At 34.5% G+C, this 14,574-nt stretch overlaps 1 protein-coding gene across 1 annotated transcript in view; it reads right to left on the reverse strand.

Annotated features, from left to right (window-relative positions):
* Window positions 1–14,574, reverse strand: part of ASCC3 (activating signal cointegrator 1 complex subunit 3) — a gene marked incomplete at its 3' end in the record, with an annotated part of 321,972 nt that overhangs the window by 294,500 nt on the left and 12,898 nt on the right. Inside the window, exon 3 of the mRNA XM_080700024.1 lies at window positions 7,326–7,885. Coding sequence (XP_080556150.1) covers window positions 7,326–7,885 — 560 coding nt within the window. The remainder of the gene's footprint in view (window positions 1–7,325; window positions 7,886–14,574) is intronic.

A 14,574-nucleotide genomic window follows, 5' to 3' on the forward strand; every position in this document is an offset into this window, starting at 1 on the left:
ATAGGTTTGTCAAAAATATAAGGCCGGGCGTGGTGGCGCACGCTTGTAATCTCCGCGCTTGGAAGGCGGAGACAGGAGGATCACGCAGGTTCGAAGTCAGGCTCGCTGGCTTAAGAGACCCTGTTTCCAAATAAAAATATAAAAATAGGTCTGGGAGTGTAGCCTGGAGGTAGAAGGATTTCCAGGAACCCCAGTACCACTAAAAAAAAAAAAAAAAAAAAAAAAAAAAAAAAAAAAGTAAAAAATGTAAGTATAAGGACACTCCTATATATTACAGGTATAAAGGTAAACTAGTAGATTTGAGAAAGTATTTTGTTAGCACAATCAGCCCTCCATAGCCAGTGGCTATCATCTATGAATTTAACATACGAGAGGATCAAAAATACTTGAGGAAAAATACTAATCTTTCCCGAATATGTACAGACTTTTCATCACCACGATGGTGTAAACAGTACTGTATAACAACTACTTATGCAACATTTACATGATTTACATGTATGAAATAATACAAGTAATCTAACATGATTTAAAGTAGACAGGAAGATGTGTATATGTTATATGCAAATATGATCCCATTTTACATAACAAACGAGCATCCTTGGATTTTGGTATCCATGAGCAATTCTGAAGACAATCCCTCACAGGTAGCAAAGGGCAAATGTATTTATGAATGTAAAATTTTCACTGGTGGTAATACATTTAAGGAGAAACTATATGTGCGTAATTATTTAGCATAAGAGTTTTTGGTACAGTGTTAATTATAATAGTGAAAAGCCAAATATAACGCTTCAATAGTAGATAACTTAGCCAGGCACAGTGATATGTGCCTAAAGTCTCATCTACTTGGGAGGAAGAGAAAAGATCATTGTAGCCCAGAAATTTGAGGCCAGCCTGAGCAACATAGCAAGCCACATTGGTGTGGGGGGGACAAAAAAGGAAAATTAAGATATAATGACAAATCTAATATTCTGCAACATACATAAAAATGTTAAGTTGATAAAAAGCAGATTTGAAATTATATAGACTATATGATGCAATTTTAAAAGTATTTATATGTTAAAAATACATATTCCAAAATATGGTAGTTACAGATGTACAATGGTGAGATTACAGCCAACTTAGATGCCCCAGTTTATAAATGCTCTGAAATTTCTATGATGATATATTTTTAATTAGAAAAATAATCTATTTTAATATGGTGGCATTAAAAACTGAAATGCCATTAAAAATTAAATTTCCCTCCTAAAAAAAAGAAGAAAACACTAATTGGTACCTAACTCAAAAACAATATAGCTACATACTATTAGGCATAAAAGAAAAGAAAAGAAAAAAAAGAAAGGAGGGGGATGTGATAGAAAAAACAGTAGCAAAATCACAATAGAAAACAATCTCATATATACATTTTTAAAACTATCAAACTATCTCTACAATGTTAAATCTATTTAAAAATCCAGACACACAAATATTTGAAATAGAACAGTTCTTTTAGTAATGTTTGAACCAACCAATGAAGCCAGAAAATGTTCTTCCTTGGGGAACATGAGAGAAATAATCAATTCTCAAGTGGCTTGCATCTTCTCTTACAGAGAATATTAGCATGAAACAGGAAAAAGCAGAACAAACCCATTAAATATTGAATACTACCAATGGTAAGGAAGAAAGTAGTAGCAATATCCTGACCTCTTCAAATAGTTTAGATTTTCAGGCCTCAAAAAGTTCTGGAACCACATACAAATTTGATCTGAGTCATTACTATCTCTAGAAATAATGAGGAAAAATATAAGACAGATGATAGAAAAAAATCTCCAATTTAAAAAAAGAAAACATAAAATTGAAGGACTGTGAAAACTACTTAATGGTGAGCTTAACATGAAACCTGGTAATGTAACAGAACAGATGATGAGATACTCAAGTATTCATGACAAAATAATCTTAATTATTTTCCTATAGATTGTTAGGACAGTTATACTTAAAAGGGAAAAAGAACTAATAGCATAACATCTTTAAAGATGAGATGACAAAAAGTATCTTACATGTCAGTACTATTAGAACACTGAAGAACTGTATCCAAGTTGTATTGATAATGATTTGATGCGAACATGGAGGACAAGTAAAGGGAGTTTTGCCCTTCGTGAAAAACATTAAGGCATGGAAAATCAAGTGTCATATAAATCTCTATGTAAGTACAGTCATGTAAGAGTAGCTGAATATGACATTGTTATCCCACTGTATGCAAATAGGACTGAATGACTGACATGATCATTTTATTAGTTCACCAAAACAAATAATTTACAAGAGAACTACTTTATAACATGTTTAGAAACAAGGAAACACTAAAAATAAGTACACCTTATTATATGGTGACATCATTTGAACAGAATGCTAGACACTCATATACTACATTGGGTGGAGAAATTCGATGATTCTAAACACTCTTTCAAAGTATAATTTTTAACTAGGAGGTGGGAGAATAGAGGCTCATTAGATTATTTGATACAAAACTATAGAGAAGGCAATACATAGTAGGTCCTACTCATTGAAGGTGCAAATTTTTAATCCAACCTAATTGATATTCTCCTTATTGATCAGCAGTACTAAGGCTACCAAAAAGAATGTGCAGCACCCAAATAAATGAAGAACCTTTTCATAAAGAAATAACAATAACATCAATGCTGTGTTTCAGCACAGTAATTATCAATAGGGCTAAATAACACAAAGAAAAGCTCTAAAAGGTCCCCCAAAATTTTTATGAGTATAAAAGAGCTCTGAAATCAAAATTTGAAGACCATTGCACTGAGCATGCTAGTTATTCTACATCAAAATTTCTAGGACACTAGAATCTTTGTAATGTGAATGAGGGAAAATAGTCTTTCCTCAGAAGATAATCTGACCAAATAACTACCATTTCTTGGAATCAGGCACATATCTGGAACAGGGTTAGGTTCAGAAATGAACTTTCCTGGGTCAAGTAACAGCATCTCCATAGAGACTAGAGATAATGCTGACAGCAAATGTCAAATAGTAAATGCTATGAAGAAGTCCCATCTGTACAAAAACAGACCATGACAACAATAAAATGTAATATTCACTTTTTCTAAGAACTGGTTACAAAATAGCTCCATCAATATGTACAAAGGCATTAAAAGCTCTGCAAATAGCATTTAATGTTGAAATACTAAGAAATATGCATGCTCTAATACATCTACACTATGCCAGCCTTTCATATTTCACTTTATTTCTTAAGACCTAGCCCTCAACCATCTTTTTTTTTTTTTTTTTTTTTTGCGGGACTAGGGATGGAACCCAGGGGCATTTTACCTCCGAGCTACACCTGCAGCCTTTTTATTTTTTGAAACAGGCTCTCACTGAGTTGCAAAGGGCCTTGCTAAGTATCTGAGGCTATCCACAAACTGCAATCCTCCAATATCTGCCTCCCGAATGCTGGGATTACAAGCTTGCACTACCACTCCCGACCTTCAACCATCCAACCATCTTTTTCTTTTTTTTTTTTTTTTTGGTAGTACTGGGGATGGAAGCCAGGGGCATACTATCTCCGAGCTGCACACTCAGCCCTATTTTTTATTTTGAAACAGGGTCTCACTGAGTTGCAAAGGGCCTCACTAAGTAGCTGAGGCTGTCCGTGAACCGTGATCCTACTGTCTCAGCCTCCCAAATGCTGGGATTACAAGCGTGCACCACCACACCCAGCATCAACCATCATTTTAATAATTACTTTTAATATTCTTATATAAGACTTAGAAAAAATATGCTCTAATCTTTAAAGAATATCATCAAAACTAATATGTACAAATATATATGGTGTAAACATTTGAAAGTCTACAGTTGGTTAAACCTTACGCTAGGTGTTTCAAATATATTACCTCACAAGTTCCCACAGCAACACTGTGAAGAGAGGATTTTACAGTATTAGGGAACTGAGGCTAACAAGGGCTTAGTATCTGCCCACCAAAATGCACTGGCAGAGATAGAATGTAACCCAGCTTTATAAAAAAGTGACTCCTCAAAGAGCCTTTTCAGTTCATTCAAAAACTCTCATGCCATGCTGACAATAATGGTAGGTCTATGCTGCGGAAATGTCCCCCAATTCCTAACATCATCCTCCTTTGTGGCTTTAATAAATCACTAGGCTTCAGTATTTTTTATTTTTATACAGAGGATAAGACTCCTATACTTTGCAAAACTGTAAGGAAACTGGTTGTTCAGGGAAACAGTCTAGATTAGGTTCACACACAGGTACTCAAAACATGGTAATTTTACTGTTACTAATACTACTACTTTCTAGGGGGAAAGTTAGTGTTACAAGTCCACTGACTACACTATCCCTATAGAACTAACCCTACTGCCACAATTCTGGTTATGTTACAAAAATAGCAGGAAGATGTTTGTACCTAGAATGCAGAGGTCTTGATTAAGAAAATATGGAATGTTCAAATCTTATTTACTTCAGGAAGCTAAAATGCACTAACTTTTTTTTTTTTTTTTAATGGTACTGGGTTCCTGGAAACCCTTTTACCTCCGGACTACACTCCCAGACCTATTTTATACTTTTTATTTGGAAACAGAGTCTCTTAAGCCAGTGCGACTGGCTTCGAACCTGCACGATTCTCCTGTCTCTGCCTCCCAAGCGCAGGGATTACAAATGTGCGCTACCATGCCCGGCAAAATGTACTAACTTTAATAAATATTTTAAAGTAATTAATTTCAAAAGCTTAAAGAAACTTAAAGATTTTCCAGTCAATCTGATTGTAAGGTTTAATCAAAATGAATATTGTCTTGGCAGACTATTATCAGAGGACCAAAGAAAAAAATGCCCTGAGAAGAAAGTAACTTAGAGGCTCAAAGTAGAGAAAGAAAAGAGTATAAATCAGGTTGTTTTATTAGTTCAATACCCTTTAATACACAGAAATATGACTGGCCCTTGAAACAATGTAGGGCCTGGGGGGCCTACCACCCCCAAAGTCAAAACTTTGCATATAACCTCTTTTAAAAATGATTTTAAGACTTTTATTAACAAGTGCTTACAGTTAGTTTTTATTCTTTGTGTGTGTGGGGGGGGGGGCACTGGGGATAGAACCCAGGGGCATTCTACCTCCAAACTACACCCCAGCCCTATTTTTTATTCTTTATTTTGAAATAGGGTCTCACTGAGTTGCAAAGGGCCTCACTAAGTAGCTGAGGCTGTCCACGAACCGCGATCCTTCTGTCTCAGTCTCCCGAATGCTGGGATTACAAGTGTGCGCCACCACGCCTGGCTGGTTTACTGAGTTTTTAACAAATATCAAGTTGTAAAATTTAATTAGACATTAAGAATGAAATTCTTAAAAATCTCAACTTGACCATAAATGAATAATTTAAAAACCTTTAAAGGTGTATTGAGAAAAAGCAGGCTTTAAATATATAACAAATATATATGCATGTATGGATGTATGTATATCATATGTATGTATGTATATCATATGTATGTATATATATCATAACCAAAAAGACATGTTTCACAGATAACGCAGACAGATCTAGTTATCTGGTCAACAGCAAATACTTTAAAGTCTTTAGTTCCAATCTTCTTTCCATTTGTAATTGCTGGAAGTTCACATTCATGTCTTCTTGCTGGATGGTAGAGTGATAAAATTATACTCACTCAGCCCTGCCCTATTCAACCTTGAAAGCAGATGAATTCTCAACTGATAGCCAACTGCTACATATAATTAAAAATTTCACAACTAGCAAACTAAAGAAAGCATAAGAAGAAAGTCAAACAGAAGTTCATTTATTATTATAGTGGCAAACTTGATGTCTTTTTCAAACATGAAGTTCTTTTTTAAAAATTTGACTTTTATTAGCAACCTTGCTTTGCTGATACCTACCTTGGTGATGTTTTTTTGGATTCATGAATTATTGTAAGTAGGTATTTTATAAATTAGCAAATTGAGTTTAGAGATGCTGGGAAATTTGCTTGAGGTTACAGAAATGAGTAGTGAATCCAAAATTTAACTTCAGACATTCTGACTCTAGTGTGTACTTCCTTTGCTGGAGGTAGATCTGTATTTTTCCCATATTTTGTGCTTTGGAACATCAAGCATCTTAGATATTTAGGGAAATCATTGGCATTTACTCTTAATTCACAGTATCTTTAGAAACAATGCTCCTTTTCTTTTCCTTTTAAAGTACCAAAAAAGAAACTGATTGAAATTCCTCTTAATCCTTCATCAAATATATTACTCAATTTGCCCAGTATTAAAGTTTAATTGACATCATTTTAGATTTGGGAAAAACATATTAATGTTAGCACTGAGTAAAAAACTAAAACCTTCAAGATAAACTTTTCACATGCCTATAGGAGTAATTTATCAACTTTGGATAATATGATCAAATCATGGCCCAAAAAGGAATGAAAATAATTCTTTCCTTTCTATGACAGAAAAAAAAACTTGTAAAGATACAATTATTTTTATTGAACAAGTGATCTAAAATGACAAATAATCCAATTATTTCAGATCAATCTATTTTTCAATAGTTACTATTTTTTTGTTTGTTTTTTTGGTGGTACTGGGGATGGAACCCAGGGGCCTTCTACCTCCGGGCTACACTCCCAGATCTATTTTATATATTTTATTTGGCAACAGGGTCTCTTAAGCCAGCTGAGGCTGGCTTTGAACCTGCGAGATCCTCCTGTCTCAGCCTCCCAAGCACGGGGATTACAAGAGTGCGCCACCACTCCTGGCTCAATAGTTACTGTTTAAAACATAAAAATTGGCCAAAATTTTTTCTAATTCAGTAAGTCACTTAATATCTTAATATATAGATTAAATTTCTAATATTTTAACACTTATCATACTTTTAGCACAAAACTTAACAGTTATTACTAGAGTGACCATATAACATCATTCAAATCTATATTCTTTTCAGAGTAAGAGTACTAATTATTTCAATGGAACAACAGATTTTAAGCAATACTATCCCAGTAAATGGCACATGAGTACCCTTAAATATTGCCTTGTGATTCATCATTTCTCTTTATTCTTACAGCCTTCCTATAACTACCCTCTGAAAAAGTATAAACAAGCCTGCCATGTAAAACCATTTGGCTTTATAATTGGGTATGATAGCATAATGCTAAAGGAGTACACTGCTAACTACCTATGTTTAATCAGGCTGTTCTGAGCTCAGCTCAGTGGGAGAACGTGTTCTTGGTATGCCCTAAGCCCCAGGGTCAATTCCCAGCACTACAAAATAAACAAGTTTTTAAGATTATTTCATTGAGATAGTTGCCCTTTACATAAAAATTCAATAACTTTCAACTATACCTCATCCTGAAGTTCATCACCACTTTTAACAGAAGCAAGCATATCATATAAGGTACAGCAAAGATCTTCTATTCTTGGTGCTTCTCTCATTTCCTTCAAAGATGCTTTCAAGTACTTCTCAACTTCACACCACAAAAAGGAACCATTGGTTTTCTCCACAGGCTTGAGCTCTGGGGTGGAATGCTCCTGAGTATGTTCATTCAGAAACTTCTTATAGTCTAGGCTTATAGTTTTCTGGGATTCATCATTTGTTGGCAGTTCATCAAAGTGGTCCAGATCATGCATGTCAAATGAAAATGGTAAATTTTTACCAAAAAATACTCTATCGCTATATTCCTTCTCTGTCATCTGGCCAAGAGCAATAAGATTATCTTGACTAAAATGAGAAATAATTCGATTAGTGGCATTACAAGCTGCGGTGGCAGATGAGGATGGGAAGGGACCAAACATCCGTTTGATAGCCTTTGTTTCCATGTGGCCAACAGAGTCTTTCAAGCGAAATGTCATAAAGAGAAATGCAGCCCCACTTTCAATTGCTTCTTTCCCATTATCCGTTCCAACTAAAGACAAAAGAAACAGCATTAGCTCCATTGAATAATGGTTCAACTTACCATTTTCAAAACAAAACCACTATAAAAATTTTCTTTTTAGTTAAATCCAATACCTAAGACATTCAATTTAGGAGCAAAACAAATAATTTCTCAAATCTAATATGTTAGATAAATAAAACACTATCAGTAAATATTCTATACATAAGTACAGAAATTATCTAATAACCCTTCTTTCTAAAACCACTTTGAGACATTAGATAAAACTTATTTAAAAACAAATTTGTGTGTATGTGTGTGGTACTGGGGGTGGAACCCAGGGGCTCTTTTACCTTCAGGCTATACTCCCAGACCTATTTTTTATACTTTTTATTTGGAAACAGGTTCTCACTAAGTTCCCGAAAGCCTCACTAAGTAGCTGAGGCTGGCTTCAAACCTGTACAATCCTCTTGTCTCAGCCTCCCAAATGCAGGGATTACAAGCATGTGTCACCACGCCTGGCTAAAAACAAATTTTAAAGCTGATTTGATGAAGGTACATAAATCATAAGGTGAAAAAAAAACTGAATTATAGACTTTGGGAGCTGGAAAGAAACCTCAAGGATCTGTAACTTTCCTTTCAATTTCACCATAAACCTATATGGCAAGATACAAATATACATAGATTTATATAGCTCTCATTCAGAAAGATTTAATACTATCGGGGTGTACATAATTAAACTTTTCCATGTTATAAAACATAAAAGAAAGTGGCTGTTTAAAAGGGAAACACACCAAGAGATGCTGTGTATGTATGCATGGATCACTTTGGATTTTAATATAATTTTTATTATAAAAATATTCTAATAAATACAATTTTATATAATGAAAAAAATTTAAATAATAAGAGATCAAAGGAAATTCCTTATCAGCCCCTAATTCATTTTTGTGTGTGTGTGATTCTGGGTATTGAACCCAGGGTATTCTATCTCCAAGCTACACCCCCAGCCCAATGTTTTTATTCTTTATTTTGAAACAGGATCTCACTAAGTTGCAGAGCACCTCACTAAGTAGCTGAGGCTGGTTGGGAACCACGATCCTCCTGTCTCTGCCTCCAAGTACTGGGATTACAAGTGTGCACCACCACGCCCAGCAGCCCCTAGTTTCTTTAAGACTGAACTTCTTATATCCAACATCATCAAAAAGAAGGAAAGAACCGCTATTTGTGACACATATTTCAGAGAATATACTTATAGCAGGAAAATAGTACTGAAACCTTTGAGGGGCCCAAAAATTTATGTGACTACCTAATGTGATACTGGTAAAGTTAGTAATAAAATTAACACTAACACCTTCCTGAAACCATGGCTTTGACATTATTATTCACAAATTCTTATCAGCTTATACAGGTGGATCCAGTTTCCTACATAGCTGGGAACTGACCCCATCATATTTTTCCAGCCAGAATAGCTACCATACATTTTCTACTCCAGCCAAAAAGGACTTAATATTCAAAAACACCAGGTCCTGCCAAGTCACTGCCGTGACTCAGGAGATAGATGAAGGAGGATCACATGAACCAAGGAGTTCAAAGCCAGCCTGGGCAACATATAAAGAGTAGTGACTGGAAAAACAAAAAAATAAAAAGACCCAGATCCAATTCTGTATCTATTTTCATATTCATGTTTGTTTTTCTCCAGGGCCTCTGTCTATTCAAATCCTGTCCATGTTTCAGAATCTACCTCTCAGCTGCCTCTTTCAAGAAAAGCATTATATTTCTTCACTGTATCATGCCACAAATGAATCGTTAAACAAAAATTAGTTGAGGCCGGGCGTGGTGGCGCACGCTTGTAAGCCCCGCGCTTGGGAGGCGGAGACAGGAGGATCGTGCAGGTTCAAAGCCAGCCACGCGCGCTGGCTTAAGAGACCCTGTTTCTAAGTAAAAAAAAAAAAATAGTTGATTTACATTAAACCCAGGCCTGCTTGATACCAGTTCAGTATTTTTATAATACACCATGATGACTCAGTAACTTTTTCATCTATCTGATGTTTATACATCTAAAGAAGGTTAACAGTTTATATGTGTGAAAATAAGCAATTTTGCAATGTTTATTCACTAATCAAGCAATAAGTCTACTTGTGTTATGATAAATAATTTCCAAAACAATGTCTGGTAAGCAATTATACTTCTAATACTTAGAAAACACATGACAAAAACCTTCTACAAATCAGTACATCTACAGATAATTTAATAAGGCTGATACTATTGATACTAAATTCTAGGCAAAATGAAATTTACATTTATAAATTCATTCTATATTTAACATTGTAAATATAAACTTTTGTACAGACAGTATTATCATAACTTTGCAAATTGAGATGTCTTTATAAAACAAAAAATGCACTAAAAACCTTTCACAATTAATTATCCCACTCTGTATTATCATCTCCAGTTCAGAGATGCTAAAATGTAAGCTGAAGTTTGAAAATTTGGGTAAAATCAAACAGCTATTAAGTCACTAAATGAGATAGATTCACAGCAGTCTTTCAATTTGTAAACAAAATTTCTTTTACTATACCATGCTGATTTCCCTGTAAATTTCTAAAAAGTAGATTTGTCTTATTTGCTAAATTTTGAAAATAAGTAAATTCCCTTTAGAAATAAAAGGAAAAAATGAAATAAAGTCTTACTATATTACCCCCTGTGAAATTACCTTAAATATCCACCACTGGGTTACTATTTAAGTTATGCTACAGTAGTCATATGTCACTTCATTAAATAACAGAGGATTCATATACCATGCTGCAAAAAAATCCATTAATATACTAAGCTGGGAAAATAAATCAAGAGTCCATTCTCTAATAAGAAAAAATAACTCTAGACTCAGGAATATCAGCAAAGCTCAAAACAACTTTTTCAGATTTTTTGGGGGGGTACTAGAGATTGAAATCAGGGCCATTCAGCTTAAATATTAACACACCCCCAGCCCTTTTTAATTTAACTTTTTGAAACTGGATCTCTCAAGCTGTACGTATTGGCATATACCTATAGTCTCAGTATTTGGGAGACTGAGACAGGAGGATTAAGGTTCGAGACCAGCCTCAGCAATTTAGGTAGGGCACCATGACTTCCTAGAACCTGTGATCTTTGTCTCAGCCTCCCAACTACTTGGGATTATAAAAAAAACACCACCGCATTAGGCTCACAATTTCATTTCTAATAAGCACTGGCTTTTATTTGTAGTTTCAAAAATAACAAGTACTTTAAGTTTTTAAACTTAGTTGAGTTCACATTAGTTCTTAGTTCAGTCTTGCCTAAGAACTAATCTTTCTTCTTCACAACCTCTTCAACTAAATGTTCAAGTTGGGCTACAAACAGATGCACGTTTATATCGCACAGTAGTTTCCCAAAAATGAATGTGCGCAGCATCATTCCACTCCATGCCCTCAAACACCGATCACCCAGGAGCAGCCGCGGTGGCTGCGCGGCCGCGATGACGTCTTCCAGTCGCGCCGCCTCCCAGAACCCCAGGTGTCTTACGCGCCACCCTAGACCCTCATCCCAGGCCTGTCCACACATTATGACGTAGATGGCACGGTGGCTGCAGTCAGCGAACTGCCCGGATGCGAGGCCGGCTCGGGACTGGAGGAGCCGCGACCCACCCTCAAGCCCTGGATCGCCCTTTAGAGGACCGAAACGTATGACTTGTTCATAAACATAGGTGTCTGAACAGCCTAAACGCGGCCACCTGCCAAAGCTCTGGCAGGCACTATATTCCCTCAACAACAACAAAAAAAGGAATCTGATGGGAAATTTATGCGCTTAATTATCAACAGAGGAAGCACCGAAACGCCCCGACAGGAAAAGAGGGTCTGAAAGGGGCAGCCTCAGAAATGGCGTAGGCGGCATTTCCAGAGTACAAATTTCTAATTAGTCAGGTCTTGTTTTCTAAGCTACATCCAGAATTGAACATGTTACATCTAACTGTGAGAATCTTACTCCCAAATGACTTTTTTAAATTTTTGCCTCTGCAACTTAGCATGACGTTCAACAACCTAGTGAGAACCCATTTCAAAACAAAATAAAATAGGGCTGGGGATATAGCTCAGATGTAGAATGCCCCCTGGGTTCAATCCCTAGTGCCAAAGGAAATAAAATTAGAGATATCTTTTATGCTTATATTTAATACCAAAGTATTCAAAACATTCAAATTTATTTTTTCATGTTATATCCAAACTTTAAATTTCAGTTTTACTCCAACACTTGATTCGTAGCTGTGAAAAACAAAATATTACAATTCTACATTTTTACTTAAGTTCATTCCATTTATTAAAAATATCAGCAAGACAGAGAAGCTGATATAAATGTACTATATATGAATAGAAAATAGATAAAATATTTACATGAAAATTACAATGTTGTCTTCTAAAAGCATATGGAATTTTTGAACCAGCATCTTTCCTACATTACATATAAAGCAAAGTGTATTATACATAAAAGTATGTAAAAATAATTCAAATTGAATATATGCCATTCCATGTCTCCATAGTTATTCTCTTCATATTTACCTCTATAATGTTAGTATATTTTTAAACAAGTACAGTATGTAAAATGTCTAATGAATCTTGCTAGTATTTTCCTCATTTTACAGAGAAATGCAGAAACATGAATATACAACATACTGAGACTACAAGACCAAACCAGGTAAAATATGGGCAAGGAAGAGACCTGCCACCTTTTGAATGATCATCAAATTAAACACTTATCAAGCTTTATGATAAAGCTTACATAATACAAATAAGCTTTTTGGGGGGTATGCTTACTTAAGGTGGAACCCAGGGAGGTATTCTATCACCTAGCTCTACCCCATCCCTATTTTAATTTTGAAACAGGGTCTCACTAGGTTGATGAGTCTCCCAACTTGCCGAGGTTGTCCTCAAACCTGCAATCTCTCTGTTTCATCCTCCCAAATACTGGGATTATAAGCATGCACCACCACACCTGGCTACAGGTAAGCTTTATCATGTAGCTCTTTAAGAAATAAACTAAACCTTTTAGGTGATAAAAATTTAAAATTGCCTAAATAACGATATTTAACATAGTGAACTTCTTTTATTTTAGAATATGTTATACTTTCTGTGCACCCAGCAATACCTTGCTTTAAAGAGGCAAAATGTTCAGTATAGAGTCCTTAAAAGTTTATTCCTACATTTATACAGAAACTGTTGGCATTAGGGTAAGCCAATAAAAGCAAGCAAAAAAAAATACTTGGTACAAAAAAAGAGAATAAAACAGAAGATTAAGTTAAAATTAGTATAAGGCACTTCCCTATGTTTTAAAAACAGCCATTTAACTTTATGTGTATTCATTATAAAATGTGAACACTCATATTACAACTTGAAGGTAGCATCCAACCACAATATGACTGTTTCTAGTACTATAAAATCCTGCATCTAACTGCATCTTGACTTCCCAAGTAACCAAACAGCTAACATAAAAGTCTGAATTCGACTTCATATAAAATCTTCCTAAAATAAAACCATTATTATGAACATCACTAAGCAAATAAACTATAACACTAAACAAATCACATAACTCATTGAAACATAACTGCAATTTCAGTTTAATGTCCAAGATAAAGAATTTTTAAAAGATTTAGTGTATACTTCAATTTTATATTCATATATTAGATGTTTAGCAATATACTTATAACAATATAAAACCCCAACATTAAAATATCTCTACTAAAGAATACCATGTAATTTTTTTTATAGTTAGAAAATATTTGAGTGAAGAGTAAGCTATCACTAAAATAAAGCAAACTGTCCAGAAACTAACCTCACAACTCAGGCACTGATATAATATCCATTCAAGTTATGGTTCTTTTTCTTTTTTTCTTTTAGTACTGGGAGTTGAACCCAGGGACATTACATCCTCACAACCTTCTTTTTCTTTTTTTCATTTTGAAACATCCTCACTAAATTGAGGAAGCTGACACCTCAAACCCATGATTCTCTTGTCTCAACTTCCCAAATCCCAAATACTGAGATTATAGGCCTGCTACACCACTCCTGGCAAATTTATGTTTTTTTTTTTTTTTTTTGGCAGATCTCCAAGTTATCTGAATTGCCTCTTTATACAGCTGATACATTTTCAAAGTCCTCTTTTTATTAATCTCTATTTGTATATTCTTTTTGGAAATGGATAGTCAAAACACACTATCCAAAGTTTCCTACCCTATGAATTCTTTTATGTTTTACCCAATAGTTTCCCTACCTTTTCAATCACTAGATTACTATATTATATAACATTTAACCCAAACAAACTATTTGTTGATTAATGTTTACTAGAACATCTGTTACAATAAAATTACCCTTAACAGTCCTTTATCAGGGTTATTTAAGCACTTTGTAGTACTAATGCTTCACCTCATAACTATAAAAAATATCATCATCATTTATATAAGGAAGCAGGTTTAATAGTATTAGCTGTTAAAAGAATTTAATTTATGCCCCCATATATTGACTGATAATCTAAAATTATCCTTGAATACAAAAATAATTTTATAAAAACCTAAAAGTTAAAAACAGAGACAGTACAAAAAATATAGCAATAAATTTTCCAACAGAACTTAGTTTACTAGATACGTGCCTGTATCTAAAAGTAAACTATAAGTAGAGTTTATCCTAGGAATTCCAAAATAGTTCAATTATCTGTAAGTT

Source organism: Muscardinus avellanarius, assembly GCF_963383645.1.
Source record: "Muscardinus avellanarius genome assembly, chromosome: 8".
Lineage (NCBI taxonomy): Eukaryota > Metazoa > Chordata > Mammalia > Rodentia > Gliridae > Muscardinus > Muscardinus avellanarius.